The following is a 16,155-nucleotide window of genomic DNA, read 5'->3' as shown; positions in this document are numbered from 1 at the left end:
TGTGGACACCCAAACCTCATTCCAAAATCATGGGCATTAATATGGAGTTGGTCCCCCCTTTGCTGCCATAAACTTTAGCAGCAAAACTTTTCAACTCTATATCTTCGAAAGCGCTGAATAGAAAAAATTGAGAAATGGCTCATTGTAAAAAAAACTCTCCATGGGGAATAATATATGTTAATGATGATGTCATAGGTGCCTCCATTATGATGTCATAATTGGACAAGTACAAAACTTCATCCGATCAAGATGAAATTTCATGAGCATTATGTCGGCATAAATAGGTGGAGAAAAAAAAAAGCTGACGTCATCGGTCACGTGGTTCGGCCGCCATAATTGTGTTAACATAAAAGCCTTAAAAACCACTGAAAATGTCATAGGTGACTCCGACTCCTCTCCGGCCTTGCTCCCCCAGCTCTCTCTGGGCTCTGTCCCCCAAATATTCCTGCAGGTCGCACAAGATCTGCCTGCAACCCTCTTATGGTTAAACTGCTAAAATCAAGACTCTCTGCTCACCTTCACTCCTTCATTCCTCTTTTCTCCCGCCTCTGGAACAAACTCCCTCACTCTCTTCAATCCCACTCCTCCCTCCAGGTCTTTAAAACGGCTGTTCACCACCATCTCTTATCTTCCCCAATCCAAAACCTTGATCTTTTCTACCCCCGCTAATTTCACCCCAAATCCACTTTTTTGAGGTGACTTTTGTCTTCTTTCCTGGAAGTCCTTGGTGTCCTTGCGTTTTATACCTATCCTGCCTCCCCCCAGGCCCTCTCCCTCCCACACATCTCCCGATGTCCCTGCTCTCAAATGTTCTGTTTGTGTGCTTCCTCCCCTTCTCTCCCCATCTTGTCGACCGCTCCCCTTTTTATATACTTTGTTTGCTTGCTTGTTTGTTTGATTTGTTTGTTTGATAAATGTTAGCTCTTTCACGAGCCTTGACTCTGTATACAAAAAAATATATATATATACATCCTGGCGAATGTTTGCAATCTCTGATTGCTCTTTTTCTTGCTTATTTTGTTTTCTTTTGACTTGCAGCTCATGACACATGGCAGGCCAATGATGCCTCCCAGCGATTGGAGACTGTAGAAACTCTCCCGTTCCAAGCTACATCCAGAAGCCACCAGCACCAGGACAGGTACCTTCAACAGCTGTTAGGCCTTTTTGGCAGGGGGAGGGGGGTGGGGGGGGGGGGGGGGGTTGTGTTCTGGTGGTGGTGGGCGTGGTAGTAGAATATTGATTTGCCCAACTAAGACTATATTTTTTTGAACTCGAGTTTCTTCCTATGTGGTGCTTGCATTGCAATGCAGAAATCATGTACAGTATTACAAATGTAGGATTTAGTGTCGTCAAATTGCACATATGAATGTGTTTGTTGTGCCCAAATGTCCTTATCTTGAGTCCAATTAAGATTATTGCTGCAGATAACACTTGCATTATTCAAAGGACAATGATTGTGGGTGCAGAGCTCTTTTTGAATGGAGCTCAGTACCTGTCATCTATCGACTAAGTTTTTACTGTGATTCAATTTTAACACCAGAGCAAGTAGCATTTGTTTTATTTATTTAGTTTTCTCTACAACAGCAAGGCTTATGGATAAGCAGGATTAAATTGGTAGTGGGGTCGCGGGACAACAATTGGACACAAACTAGCAAAGGGATAAACAAACGGGGAGAGAGAGAACAGAGACGGGAAAAAAAGAGAACACTGAAATCGGGAAGTGAGAAGATCGAGTTAGGAAAAGTTAGGGTGTCTGTTCAGTCTCACTTCCTCTTCACTCCTCTTTGTTTATTTTCCTTTTTTGTGTGTCTGTTCAATCTCTCTTCATTACATTCTTTCAAGATGGTTTCTCTTTGCCTTATTGTGGGATACCTCCTAACGATCTGTAACCGTGTCCGTCTTCTTTTTGTTTGTTTGTTTCATACTTGCTTTGTTTCTAAATTGCAGGTGTTTCCCTTCTACTTTTCTTCATAAACCTGTACTTGTGAATACCATTAACCAATACAGAGCTTCTTATGGAATGTTATTACATTCCCTCTCCACTCCTCTCTCTCCCCATGTCAGTGCCGAATCTTTATCACTTGAAGTGGAGCGTTGTGACATGACTGGCAATGAATAATTAAGACACATTTGTATATACTGTATTCCGCATAATTATCTTTGTCTTCATTTTAAGACTTTAAGTGTCAGGACTTTGAAAAGAAAAAGACGGTTGGGCAAGTTTACCATGCCTTAAAGCTTAAACTCCGAAAGCATTGCATGCTCATTGCTTTACAGCCACTGCTGTTGAACGCTCAAATGATGCCTCAGCTTCGGCGAGAGATCCTGAGCCGGCCGATCTTGTTGCAGCAGCATCAAGGCTACACACCTTGCTCTGGGAGCATGACTACAATGCCCAGGTTGCCCTCGGGACAGCAACATTACTCTTATCAGGTTGCCTCTGGGGCAGCCGGTGTGGGGAACCAGGCTGTGAATGCTAGTTGGAGAGGGCCAGGCCCGCCTTCCATGACCGGCAGGCATTTTGGGCCTTCCTTGGGTTCACAGATGCAGACATCATACCACCTCCCAACAGGTATTCTTTTGTCAACCTTTCTCTCTCTCAATGCCTTTGCTTTTGGCTCTTATTCTTGAACCTGGCTACAATTTTTGCTTCTATGAGATTATCCTCCATATCCACTATGTATTTGATTCAATAGTTTGGCCTTTTCTGTTAAAGCAATGAAATACTTGTCTTACCCCCCAAACCCTTGATTTCCCAGCAGGTATGCAGAGAGAATCTGCTTTTGGGGCCGGGCAAAGCTGTTCATCTTCAGCTGAACTCAGACTGGTCCGTATGCCTGCTCCCGGACATGTATCCAATGCAGGCGAACTTGACAGCTGGCATCGAGGGGGTAACAGGTAAATTGCCCTTTCCAAAAGACAATGTTCCATCAGCTTTGGTTATCCATTTTCCAGCAATGTCTGCTTTGGTTTGTGATTCCGCCTTTGATGGATTGTGTAGGTTCAAAACTGTTTCGCTGATGTGTCATCTGTAAATTGTATGATCCCGGCAAGCATGGATCTGAACTGGATCTGAAATGCTAGAACACAGAATGGATCAGGATGCAACAGAACAAAAGGAACAGCAGAAATAGAGGGGGCAGCGATGAATGACAAAATAGGAGACGGACAAACAAAGGATGTATGTAAGAACGAGAGGTAGAGGAAGATGCAGGAGTGCACAAGATGGATGGAGGAGCAAACTCTCAGGAAGGAAAAACTGGAAATCTGCAGGATAGATGGGAGGTGGGGGTCAAACGGGGGTAGAAAGGATCATTGTTTTTGGCTGGGTGATGATCTGAGATGGTGATGAAGTTATCTTGAAGACCTGGAGGGAAGAATGAGATTGAAGCAATGTGGAAGTTCATCATGATCCATCATCATTGATATTGATCTTTGTAGGGCTGTTGGCCCCATGGTGAATGTACGAAAAATGTGAAATATGATGAATTTTTACTGACAGGCTTGTCATTTAAAGCAGCAATTGATGGTACTAGAACCAGAAGGGAGGACATTCCCCCGTTTCACATTTCGAAGGGAAAACGCCAAGGAGCGAAAATTCCTTAATGCTCGCTGCTTGAAGATTTTCAGAGGGTGTACACGCCAGGCGTCACCTTGATGAAAGATGAAAAACTGATTTCGGTAAAGGTTTTCATAACCCCACACAATTTTAAAGACCGTGATAACTGATAATAAGATTCCACGGGAAAGCCTGATGTTGTACGAGAGGGCTTTGAGTCTGACAACCATCCAGCACGGAGTCTGACACGTGCCAAGGAAGGACTTTTCCCGATGAAGGATGCCCAGTCGGTGGCTGGCTTTGGAGGTCAACTTTGAAATTATTTCATTATATCCCAAACTTTTAAATATCCTTGAGGATAACCAATGGCTGGTCAGATAGACGTCGTTCATATCCCGTGCATGTTCAAACACGCCCATCACCAACCTCAAGAATATAAATAATTTAATTATCCAAAGTAATCTGTTTGTTCATCCAAACCGTCGGCGAGGCAAGATGGCAGGATCACAAAGCACACTGTCTCTTAAATAAATAATTTCCTACAGGCACAGCGACACGGAACAAAATCCCGGACACAAAAGGACACAACACAATTATTAAACACAAGTCAGGAGATGGTTCATGAGCGAGCGGTATTCAATGACAAAGGTCAAAACCGACATTGAAAATATATAAATAGGAATGTATTATCTGTTATGAGACAAGTTAGCTACACAATAACGAAAATTCGGTTCGATTCCGACAACTTTGAAAATTTGACCTTTGTGATCTTGAAATGTCAAAACGAAGGTTACTGACCTTGAAATGACATAGAAAATAATGTATAATCAGTTATGAGGTTAGTTAGCTACACAATACCGAAAATTCGGTTCGATTCCGACAACTTTGAAAATTTGACCTTTGTGACCTTGAAATGTCAAAACGAAGGTTACTGACCTTGAAATGACATAGAAAATAATGTATAATCAGTTATGAGGTTAGTTAGCGACACAATACCGAAAATTCGGTTCGATTCCGACAACTTTGAAAATTTGACCTTTGTGACCTTGAAATGTCAAAACGAAGGTTACTGACCTTGAAATGACATAGAAAATAATGTATAATCAGTTATGAGGTTAGTTAGCTACACAATACCGAAAATTCGGTTCGATTCCGACAACTTTGAAAATTTGACCTTTGTGACCTTCAAAGGTCAAAGGTCGAAGATTCTGAAATTTGTTGGAAAACTTGTATTTCATGATGTATGTCATAATATGAAAACATGTATGACATGTCACCCTATCAGGAAGCGAACAATCTAATAAAACCATCAAAAATCGACTTTTCTAAATTTTGTGACCTTGTGACCTTGACCTTGGGGTGAAAATGAAAAATCGAGCTCCGTGGGGCTAGACACATGACATTGGCCTAACCAAATACCGAAACCCCCTGTCAGATTCCACCAAACCCCTCGGAGAAGATGTAGCTTGAAATCGATTACCCCCTAAAAACAATTATTTTTCGGGCGTGGCTCCGCCCACAATGGGCGCAATACGCCCACTCTACGCAGCACACAACTACAGTAGATCATGATATCAACCTCCCACCCAAGTTTCATCAAGGTCGGATGATATCATCGGGTAGTTATGCTGCAGACAGACAGACACACAGACACACACCCATGACGAATATAGTGGTCACTCTGTTTGATAACTCGTGAACCAACACTTCTACAAGAAACTAAACCCCGGGTGTGGGCCCACGCACATGACAGTCATGCATTCCAAGTTGGATGAGTGGGGAAAAAAAAGGTAAGAACCCCAGGCTGGTGTACTCTTATGTGTGGTGGTGCAGCAAGTGGGGCCATATAGTACACTCGACTAGTGTTAGCGTGAAGAGCTGTCCCAGGCAGTAGAATGCGCTTATATATACATATATATATATATATATATATACTCAAAGGCAAAAGTTATTGTGACACACAAACAACAAACAGAATCAGTGTTAAACTTTTACTGTCGCGAATGAAATGTTATTACATGGAAAGACATGTTTCAAGGTATGGTAACGATCAACAGTCCATGAGAACAGCACACCTGGCGTATGCAAATGAGCCACAACACAAGAGGGGGTTCACAAGCAAGTTCACACGGTCAGTAGCGAATGTGTCCACCTTGTGCATTGATGCAGGCCTGGCACCTTCGCCTCATTGAGGCCACTAAACGTCGATGAAAGTCTTGGGGAAGATCATTCCATATCCGAGGAAGGATTTGGCAGAGTTCCTGCAGCGTTGTTGGAGGATTCGGATGACGTCGTAAACGTCGCTCCATTTCATCCCAGACGTGTTCAATGGGTGACAAATCAGGGGATCTTGCAGGGTAACATCCAGGGTCCAGGATCCAGGGTGACACATTAACATTGTTCTGATTAAGACCATTTCCCCGAGGCGTGGCATGTCTAACTTGCTCCAGAACGATGAATAGAGGTGTTTTTCTGACTTCTGCACTTCTTAAGACTGCATTGAGTGGAAATGATAAGCGTCTGGTTGTTTGGCCTTTTAAAGTGAACATTGCTGGCCATTTTTCTCGAATATGTCATGCTTCCTGCAAATTTCGTGCAATTCGAACAACAACTGCTTGGTTGCGTTTCTTCGACCATTTTAACACAATATTTCTCTGGTTCAATTCCAAAAATTCATTCACAAGATTACCAATGAAAAAATTCCATGTCACAATAACTTTTGCCTCTGAGTGTATGTATGTATGTATGTATGTATGTATATATATATATATATATATATATATATATATACAGATATACAGATATACAGATATACAGATATACAGATATACATATATATATATATATATATATATATATATATATATATATATATATATATATATATATATATATATATATATATATATATATATATATATATATATATATATATATATATATATATATATATACAGATATACAGATATACAGATATATATATATATATATATATATATATATATATATATATATCTATATATATATATATGTATATATATATATATATATATATGTATATATATACAGTGATCCCTCGTTTATCGCGGGGGTTACGTTCCAGAACCCCCCGTGATAGGTGAAAATTCGCGAAGTAGAAACCATATATTTACTTTATTATTTTTATATATTTTAAGCCTTTAAAAACCCTCCCCATACTCTTATAAACCTTTCCCACGCTCTTATGAACCCTTTCTACACTCTTAAACACACTTTTGAGACCCATCCTTAGTCCTTACGTATTAGAAAAATATTTGTACGTGTATATATAGCTGTACAGTACATTGATGCAAGTTCTTTTATAATTGCAATTAATTAACAAACAAGCATACACATATGATCATGGAACTACACAAGTACAGTACAACAAAGTATTTACATTGATGCAAATTGTGTTTTTGAAAGCAAAAGGCAATAATTGACAAAAGTGCCTTTAATCAAACCTGAGGCCTAAGCATAAAGAAGTCTTCATGAGCTATTCAAAATAGAGATGATGATTAATTTTGAAAATTAATAAGAAATGCATTAGCTTCCTCTTGCATATGCAGCAGCTTCCTGATGGTTAATTTGTAGGAAGCAGTGGGGGGTGGAGAGGAGGTGAGGAGGGTGGTTATTCCTGATCTGATGCAGTGATGAAGCAGATATCTCATCTGTATCAAAAGGTGATGACCGAAAAATCCCATCCTCCACAACCTCAGTCATTCATGTTACTCAGCGACTTAATTTAATTGCAGCTTTAGACAACATCATCGAAATCGTCATCATGATCATGTGTCTCTAAGTTGTAAACGTAAGTTATTGTAAATTAGAGGTTACCCAAAGTATGATGACTCTTAAAACCATATTGATCATTAAACTGCAGGACACAGTTTGGCATCAACCTTGCAAATTACTTAAAGTAGCGAAGAACCGTCCAAGAACCCTCCTTACGGATGGGTTAATTACCCCCAGAATCATGGACAAGTTAATTACCCCCAGAATACGGGACTTTCAAAATGCGCGATTCTTTGTCTACTCATTTATAATGCGTATTTTATTTCGATTTACTGTAATATTCTTTTAATATAGGTTTTAATTAATGTGTTATATTTTTATTTATATTATTATTAATTTTTTAGGCTAGAAAATGCTTATTTTACCGCAAAAATAATTAAAATCTAAAAAAATAAAAATACCTATAGGCCGCAGAATCCCGCGATATAATGAAAAATCCGATATATAATTTTACATATACTAGCGAGAAAAACCCACGATGTACCGAAGCCGCGAAAAGTGAAGCGCGATATAGCCAGGGATGACTGTATATATATATACACAGACACAGACTGACACACAGACAGACAAGAGTGAGCAGGCAGGCTCAAAATAGGGCATCCGTGAGTGAAGGAGTAAAGGGCAAGCGCACGTTTTTATATTTCCTCCTCAAGGTAGTTGACTGTAGAGGTTAACAATCGAGTTGGTGAATGCCCACTTTGATCCCCTATTTTCCTTTTACCCGCAGAAGTTCTCTGGCACCATCCACACCACAGCCCTTCCTGGCAAACAGGGACCCTGGAACGTTCAACAACATGAACGTGTCTGTTCCAGTGGGTCCAACCAACATGCGAAGTTTGGAGTGCACAGTAAACACAGGCAGACGCCCAGATGCAAGACCGTTGGGCAGTACTTCTGTGAGATTTATTCTGTTCACGTTGTGATTCTTTCATGTACTCGTGTATATGATAGCGTTAGCTCAGTGCCTTTGGTTGTTTCCCGGTGTTTGTCTGTGCAGGTCGCAATGATGGCTCCTTCACTCGAGTCTGATAACAGCTGTCACTACAATCAGTTTGATGCAATGCGTGACACTGACAAGGTGAATATCAAGTCTTACTCATTGATCCTTGTGTGAAAACTTTGTATTGGAGTATTAGTTGAGAGAGAAAATGGAAGACGAGATGCAATTGGACACATTTAAGTGCTGAAGGGGAGAATGGAATGTGATCGACTCATATAAGTAATTCCTCAGGTGGGAGAAAAGGGGAACAAAGGACCAGGTGGGCAGCCAACCTGGATTGTTGGTGGGTTAATGAAGGAGTTATTGGATGTACACGTGCATCGTGGTGGGACTGCGGAAGGGATGAAGGATGAGACTCGAGAAAGCAAAGCCGTCAACATGGCTGTGTTGATTAGAGTCGCAAGCCTTGTGCCTCAGCTACTTGGTGGACGATGTTCATGGCTTTCCTGTCCACAGAGTCCAGGAGTGATGTCGGAGAGCAGTGCTCCAAAGGCCTGTGTGAAGCTCTGGAGTGCTGAGGATGTACACACAGATGATATCCAGTATATGGCTAACTTTGGTGTCTCGGCTGAAAAATGTCATCTGCTTAGGAGAAATTGTGGTTCGTGGTAAGGCCCAGGACTTTGAGGGTTTAAACCTGTCCTGTGATTGATAACAGAAGTAGATTGGTGGGGTCGTCTTGTGCTTGCCAGTTCTTCTGCAGAGACTTGGTGAAAATGTGAGACTTGTCTGGATTAAATGACACATTTCTTCTTTGGGAACGTTTTCTCAAGACTAATGTGAGGTTGAGATGGATTGTAATGTCAAACAATCTGCGACTAGGTAAAACGAGTTCCCAGGGATTCAGGACATTTCGACAATTAACAGAAGTGAACCCAAGACTGTCATTGGGCACTTTGGCTTCTGCTAGCGGAGAAAATGGCATCAAGACCTGTGCTAATTGCAGGCATGAGCAAGTCAATGAGCCAGAAACAGAGTGAAGAACAGGATACCAGACATCACCAAAGGCCCAAGATGTATCAAGAGACACATAAATGAGGCTCATAAAATGGCCAAGTGCAAATTGTATAGCTCAAACATTGGGTGGATATAAACCGATCTGAGAAAACAGTAATAAAAAGTAACAAAAAGCAATTATTTTTAAAAACTGCATTGGTGTATCGATGTCTTATGGTGATCTCATTCACCCTTTGCATTGGTATTTTGTCTTTTACCGAATTAATAGCAGTATATCCTAACACTGATAGCAGGTGGTTTCAAGGAACTGCCATTTACTGCAGCGGTTCACCAGATCTTTGTCATTTAACGTTCGTAGACATCTGAATTATAATAATTATTTTTACATAATGGAGCAAGTGTTTGCATGTCCGCCCTGTATCCATTGGTTGAACAGCTGGCCTAACGTCACCCACAATTGTAACCTAAAGAAAAAATCATGCATCCGTCATTTTGGTGCTATGGTAAGCCGAAGACGTCTTCGGAAGTGTCGTATTCACAATCGCCATGTCCTCCCTCTACGTTTTCCATTCAGTGTAATACAACCTAAGCGACTGTTAAAAAGATCATCAAATATAGAAAGGTTGGCGCCTATCGGTGTTCATGGGCCTTGTGAAGGTGCCAGTATGTTATAGGCTTCAGATTTCATGGCAATGCTGTCAGCCTATGGGCCAGTGCAATTGGAATTGTCCGAGCTACATCATCACGATGTATTCTAAGTGCACGTAAGCAGTAGGCATGTTTTTGCTTCATTTACATAATCTAGGGTATTTTATTTTATTTTTTTCGGGAGTGATAAGAGCAGTGGTCTGTTGCCTATACAGTGCCCAAATATAGGGATGAGTCAGAATATCATATTTCATGTTTGAAATAAGACCACCCATAGGGTGAGGACTCTGCTCGTAATAACAAGAGTGAAGCCAATGGTGCGCCATTGCAAATCCCCATGTTTCCCACATTAAGCCAAGTTGAAAGATGACATAAAGTTTGTCCCAGAATGCCCCAGTATAAAAGTTTGGGTAAAATAAAATCTGATGTTTTGACCCCTGTGACCCATTGTCCCCACCCACCCCCTGGGATCGAAGTCAAACTTGGTACAAGTTTATATTATGATGTAAAGATGACCTGATTAGATTTTGTCATCAATAAGTCAAAGGACAGAGGTGATGTCAGGTAAAACTGTGATACTTGAGAACAGTTGAAGGGGTTTAAATCAAACTTGGTACAAGTATGTATAATGATGTCATAATGTGGACAGAGGCATATATTGATGTCATAAGTTGATGTCATAAGTTGATGTTGCGATGTCAGAGTGCCGTTATAGTTTTCATTAAAGTTTGGTTGCAAAGTAAAAGATGACAATGCACTTTTGTTGAGCATTTTGCAGTCTGAATAATCATCCTATTCATTTTGCAGGTCTCTCAGCTACACGTGCTTGCGGATGTGCAGTGCACAGTGAACCTGCTGGGAAGTGACAGTAACTATCCTGGGCAGTCAAACAGCCCTGTGTATCATGGACAATCCGACATTAGTACTCACCCACCAGGGGCAGGTGGACAACGAAACAGCTTGCTGCAACAACTGCTCATGGAGTGAGGGTGTAAAGTGTTGGCCTCGGCTCACCTGTTTACTGCTACTCGGAAAAAAACAAATAATCTGAAAACTGCTACATATGACTTCTTGAAGACAACTGGCAGTTCTCACCTCTCGGGCTGGCCTTAGTGGCTTGTGCCTTCAGCAGCCCGACCATCCCAGTCCTTTGCCCTCGGGCCTGCCGAGGAGTAAGATAAGCCATAGTGAACGAAGCATTCACCAGAATGTGGCCTTCGGCCAGCAGGGTCGTGACCTAGGTGGGCAAACCTACTTTGCGTCGCTTGTGGCTGGTATGTGTTGCAAAGAAGCTGTGCGGCTTTCGTTAATATGGGATAGTTTTCTGTTGTAAATGGCGATTTCCATACGTCAAGACGGGAACGCGAGTATAGTGCTTTGCGTCGACGAGCTCACTATCCCACATTATTCTTTTTTGAATATCGCATTTCCCATCGAGCTTTTCACTCCACATTTAGTCAATAACGTCTGCTTATTAAAACCGTGAAAAGATAACCGTATCCGCGAGATGTCTTTTTCGCCCGTGACATGAAATCGTGCCCAAAATCTTCACGTACCCATCACTGTGAGGTAAATGTAATATCGCTGGAATTTTGGTTGTCGCCTCACTCTTGGAATAGCCTCCATCAAATTTGCATTGCTTTCCCCCTACCCTCCAGTTTTCACTCTGCACGCCGGACACGTCGTGCTGCAACGTGGTTTTGAGCCATGTGTTCTGCTTCCATAACAAGCAGGTGCGAGTGAGTTTGAGCGTCGCGGATTGGTACTTTATTGCCGTAAAGTAAGTAAACGATTGGTGCTGGTTGCTGCAATAATCCGAACCCCTCGACTATTGCAGACCTTGTTCTCCGTTCCCTTATGGCAAAGCCATAGGTTGTGTTAAACACTTGTTTAAAAGTATTAAATTGTATATAGGGTATTTTATGCATTATATTTAGTTTGAACTACTAATTGTAATAAACAATGTTATGGAAATAGCAATAATAGAAAGGTTTTAATATTAACTTATCCAAATAGCCATAAAATATTGCAGGGCAAATTAATTAAGGGATTATCACGTGAGTTTCGTGCTGGGTTGTTATTATTTTCAGATTTTACTCCGTCCAGACGTATTGCTTTGGAATTACTATACAAAGAATGCTTGGCACTTTAACGCGGTTCTTTCATCGCAATATATTGGAACCAAAACGTGCTTTCAAAGCAATTGATGATTGTTTAAGCTTTCGCTGAATGCAGATCTAACATAAAAGTGGTCGATGAATTCCTGGCTTGGCTCTGCCAGTACGAAAGGGTTCAGGAAATCTGGGGGAGGGTGGGGGACTTGGACTCATTTTCCATTATGGGGTGGGGACAACCCGGCTTTAGCAGAATGGCCCAATCTGGCTTTGGGGCCCACTTTTCCATTTTTAAATATCATCAATATCGCTCTGTAAAATTGACTTCCGGAGAATCTGTGTGACGACGCGGGACGTTTTGATACACCGATACAACCTAGGATAGAGGAAGCATTGCTTTGCCCAGTTTCTCTTCTCTTTTGTCTTTTTATTTGCCGAGAAGTTGAACGACTCCAATTTGTTTCCAGTGGACTCTACAAAATGCACTACTTAGAAAATAATTTTTTTTGCATAATTTCAAACTGTGCGGTGTTGTAGAAGACATTGAACGTTGTATCCCTGATGGTAGTTTTTATTTTCCTCATCGAAGTTCATGGAAAACTAACCCGAGACAAACCTCCACAATGCCGTTTATACGTGTTTGCTCACTTCATGGTTAACCTGCACTTTGTCTGAGATCTTTACGTTAATTCTACCTGTATCTTTCGACGTATGGACCGATTACAGTGGACTCTTACCAATTTGATTACTCCCATTTAAATAGTGTTGCTGTTGTTGTTGTTACCGCATATACTCTAAGCACACGACAATCAAAACCCACGTCCATTTGCTTGTGTTAATTTAACGCATGTTCAAATTGCCTTGAAACGGCTCAAACCTAATAATTAGTTGGTGACGACGACGAACATGAGACTTAACACGATAATATTAAAGATCGTTAACCTCCAAAACATGATGGCGATAGATTCGACGCACCTGGAGATCAGGCAGCTAGCTACGCAATATGGCAATGGATAAACATCTTTTTTGGGAGTGGGCATTATGATGGCACAACTCCGCACCTCCTCCGCCATTGTCTCGGTAATTGGGCAGGGGCTTTGAGGGCTGTTTCCATATATTTTGTGTGGCCAGACGTCTTTGCGTTTATTGCAGTCGGGTCGTGACCCTGGGTATGGGCACCCCTGCGTTAGTGCAAAACGTTCGGTCGTGCAAAAAATTTAAATAGTGTTGCTGTTGCGCAAAAAAGCCCTATCCACCAAAAAAAAAAAAGTGCAAACAGGTCATGGGGCTCAGTGCTGCAGATGTTAGCCTTGGTACTTGGTAATGGCAGTCACTGTTATTGGGGTTTGACGGTCATTTCTTGAAGGCCCTATCCTCCATTTTGAGGATTATTTCATCTCTTTATGACATTCTATCGCACAAGCTGTGTACCGCATTTCGTTTGCTTTAATTCATCGGTCCTTATTTGATTGCTGCAGAATATGTTGGGAAATTTCCTGGGATCTCTTTATTTACATCCATCTGTCAGATGTGTCTGCTATGTGTCGCAACCTCTGTGCCTTCATTCCCATCTGGCTGCTAAGTATAAGTATGGCTGAACAGTTCAGCCATCTGCATCTGTAGTTCTGCTTGTGTCTTGATTGGCTGGCATTTGGACATTTGATATCTTTATGTTTCGGCATTGCGCTCTGATTGCTGAGCACAGGGGTTGGATGGAAGTTATTCTTACCAATTATAGCCGTCTTGGAACATATCTATTTGAATTGGCAAGAGTACGGTGTGCATACATTCACCCTAGTGGTGTGGTAACACGTTAAGGCCAGAAATAGAAATATATAGGACATGTATGTAACAGCCAATTTCAGGAGATCTTTCACATTCTCCTTGATTTGAAAAGTGGTGGCGAACAAATGCCCCTTGAGCGCTCTGAAGAAATATACATATTATGATGGCCTATTTGAACTCCATAAAGGATTGTGAAGCAAGCGATACTAGGGCAAGTGTCAAAAAATGGTCTTTAGACTAGCGCAAGTCTGCAGGAGTCACATTGTGAGCATATTCGGATTAACAAACAGTTCGACCCTCCAACAAACGTCCACACGAGACGCAACTGAGTGTCTAATCTGTACAGCCAGTCTCCTGTAAATGTAAGCTGCTTCACATTTTCAGGCACCAGAAAAGTCATTGCAGAATGCTGTCCCACACCACGTGGCACACTTTTGCTGCCACCTTGGGAAATACCCAGAACGCTTTGCGTAGCCGCGATTACTCTTTGCGCCGGAGTCGTCTCTTTCGATGACCTGTTGTTATTTTACATTCGCTTCAAGCAAAGTGCAGGTGAACCTTGAACCACTCGTGGAACCTTCTCGCCTAACCTGTGTGAGGGTTCAGACGGGCCCTCGCTGGTCTGAGCCACGTGGAAAACGGGTATTTATTTGGGAAATTTGATGACATGTCTAGTACGTCGGGTGTGACCTCTATTGGGATTATTTTTTTTTGATTAAAAGAACTTAAATATATTGTAACTTTGTATAATTGCCATGAGAGTTTAAAAATAAGTGATATATAATGTAGAACAACGAGTATTTTAAAAGACTTGTAGATTTGCTTTATATTTGCATTTTTTTAGTCGAGCACAATGTGGATTGTGTAAGTGTGCAGAGGAATGCTCAATGCATTTCCTTAGCTAAGTGCTGCCATTGCTATTGCAAAACGAAACTGTGTGTGTGTGTGTGCGTGCGTGCGTGCGTGCGTGCGTGAGATTTCCGAGTCTGTCTGTCTATCTTTTGTGTGTGTGTCTTTGTGCATGCGTGTGTATATCTCTGTGTTTGTGTGTATGCGTGCATGTGCGTCCAGTGTACAAAATGCCTCAAAGGCTGCGGACTCACTTTGCTATGCACATAGGCCTAGCTTCGTGCTTATGATGCAAATTTGCAATATCTTTAGATGACACTTCCTTTTAGTGCCAGGGATTTTGACTGGAAGTGTGCAGTTGGTCTTTGTGATCAAAAGCAAGGCATTTATTTTCACAATGTTCAAGTGAATGTCCAAAAAAACAAAATGTCATTATTTGATGAAGTTTTTCTGCATGTAGCTTTTCTGTTTAGTATACTTGGCTATCTTTACCTGGCTTTAAAAACTGTTGAGAGCTTGATTTTTATCAATGTCCACCACAGCCTTTTATTTTGTAAATAAAGTGGGACAAAGGATTGGTTTTGTCAAGTTTTAGGATTTTGAGCCATATGTATTATAAAGACAGTAACTTCCCACCTCTCATTTTATTTCTGCCTTATGATCATGCTTGTTCATAAAGAATTGCGATCTCAGTTTGATTTGCTGTTGATTATTTATCTAACACATTTAATTTTTGAACCACTGAGTGGGTCAGGCCATGCTACATTACCCTCACTATGTACGACTACTACTACTATTACTGCCACTCCTACCACCACTACTACTACCCCAACTAATCCTATCTTCTTATGAGGTTGGCTTAATGACATTTTCTTCATCTCCACAGCCCTCTATCCCAATCATTCTCTCTCTGCACCACTCCCACTCCACTACCTCTTTCCACCTCGGTTTTGGTTTGCCATTCTTCTGCCCAACTGCATTCATATCAAAATCGGGCCTCACCTCATCTCTCTCCTCCATCCTGAGCACATGCCTCAAACAAAGCAGATTGCCCTTCTTGCCTTTTCGATCATGTTCCTTTCTCCGGCCTCTGATCTATCAAATCCTCTTTCCCGTTTCCTCTTCATTTCCATGAGCCTTCTGAGCATCCATATGTCTGTCCTCTGTTGCAATTTCTCCTCTTTTCTCTCAGCCCAGGCCTCCACTCCATGCAGAAAAATCAGTCTTGTTACTATTTTGTAAATCTTGGCCCTCAGCTAACTCAAATCTTTTGATCAGAGCCTACTCCAAATCACTCATCCACCTTGCGCACTCTCACACCCTCACTGCAACTGCTCTATTCCAAAGAAGAACCCAGAATTTTCCCAGCTGCTCAATATCCACATCCTCTTCCCTCACTTTAGCCTGGTGTTGGCTTAGCGGTTAGGGTG

The 16,155-nt window shown here is 41.5% G+C and overlaps 1 protein-coding gene across 3 annotated transcripts; it reads left to right on the top strand.

Moving 5' to 3' along the window:
• The first annotated feature begins 1,034 nt into the window (after positions 1–1,034).
• Positions 1,035–15,417, top strand: LOC137415205 (nuclear receptor coactivator 1). 3 transcript variants are annotated; one of them, XM_078774407.1, is made up of 6 exons: positions 1,035–1,138; positions 2,278–2,572; positions 2,763–2,898; positions 8,100–8,268; positions 8,370–8,450; positions 10,785–15,417. In XM_078774407.1, exons 2-6 carry the CDS (start codon positions 2,299–2,301, stop codon positions 10,962–10,964), a joined length of 840 nt encoding a protein of 279 aa, XP_078630533.1. In that variant the 5' UTR covers positions 1,035–1,138; positions 2,278–2,298; the 3' UTR covers positions 10,965–15,417. The 3 variants fall into 3 exon arrangements, with proteins under 3 accessions (XP_078630533.1, XP_067956887.2, XP_067956885.2); XM_068100786.2 differs by having other exon boundaries at positions 2,760–2,898; XM_068100784.2 differs by having other exon boundaries at positions 2,254–2,572; positions 2,760–2,898.
• Positions 15,418–16,155: the final 738 nt, after the last annotated feature.

This window comes from Myxine glutinosa, chromosome 3 (assembly GCF_964187855.1).
Source record: "Myxine glutinosa chromosome 3, kmMyxGlut1.1, whole genome shotgun sequence".
Lineage (NCBI taxonomy): Eukaryota > Metazoa > Chordata > Myxini > Myxiniformes > Myxinidae > Myxine > Myxine glutinosa.
The sequence above is the reverse complement of the archived record's forward strand: the minus strand, read 5'-3'. Positions and strand labels throughout refer to the sequence as shown.

Bases quoted from the DNA above. Each gene is read 5' to 3' on its own strand.
- LOC137415205 (XM_068100784.2), top strand. From the start codon at position 2,260: ATGCTCATTGCTTTACAGCCACTGCTGTTGAACGCTCAAATGATGCCT. The intron at 2,573-2,759 runs GTATTCTTTTGT...TTGATTTCCCAG, and splicing joins ATCATACCACCTCCCAACAG to CAGGTATGCAGAGAGAATCT. The intron at 2,899-8,099 runs GTAAATTGCCCT...TTTTACCCGCAG, and splicing joins TGGCATCGAGGGGGTAACAG to AAGTTCTCTGGCACCATCCA.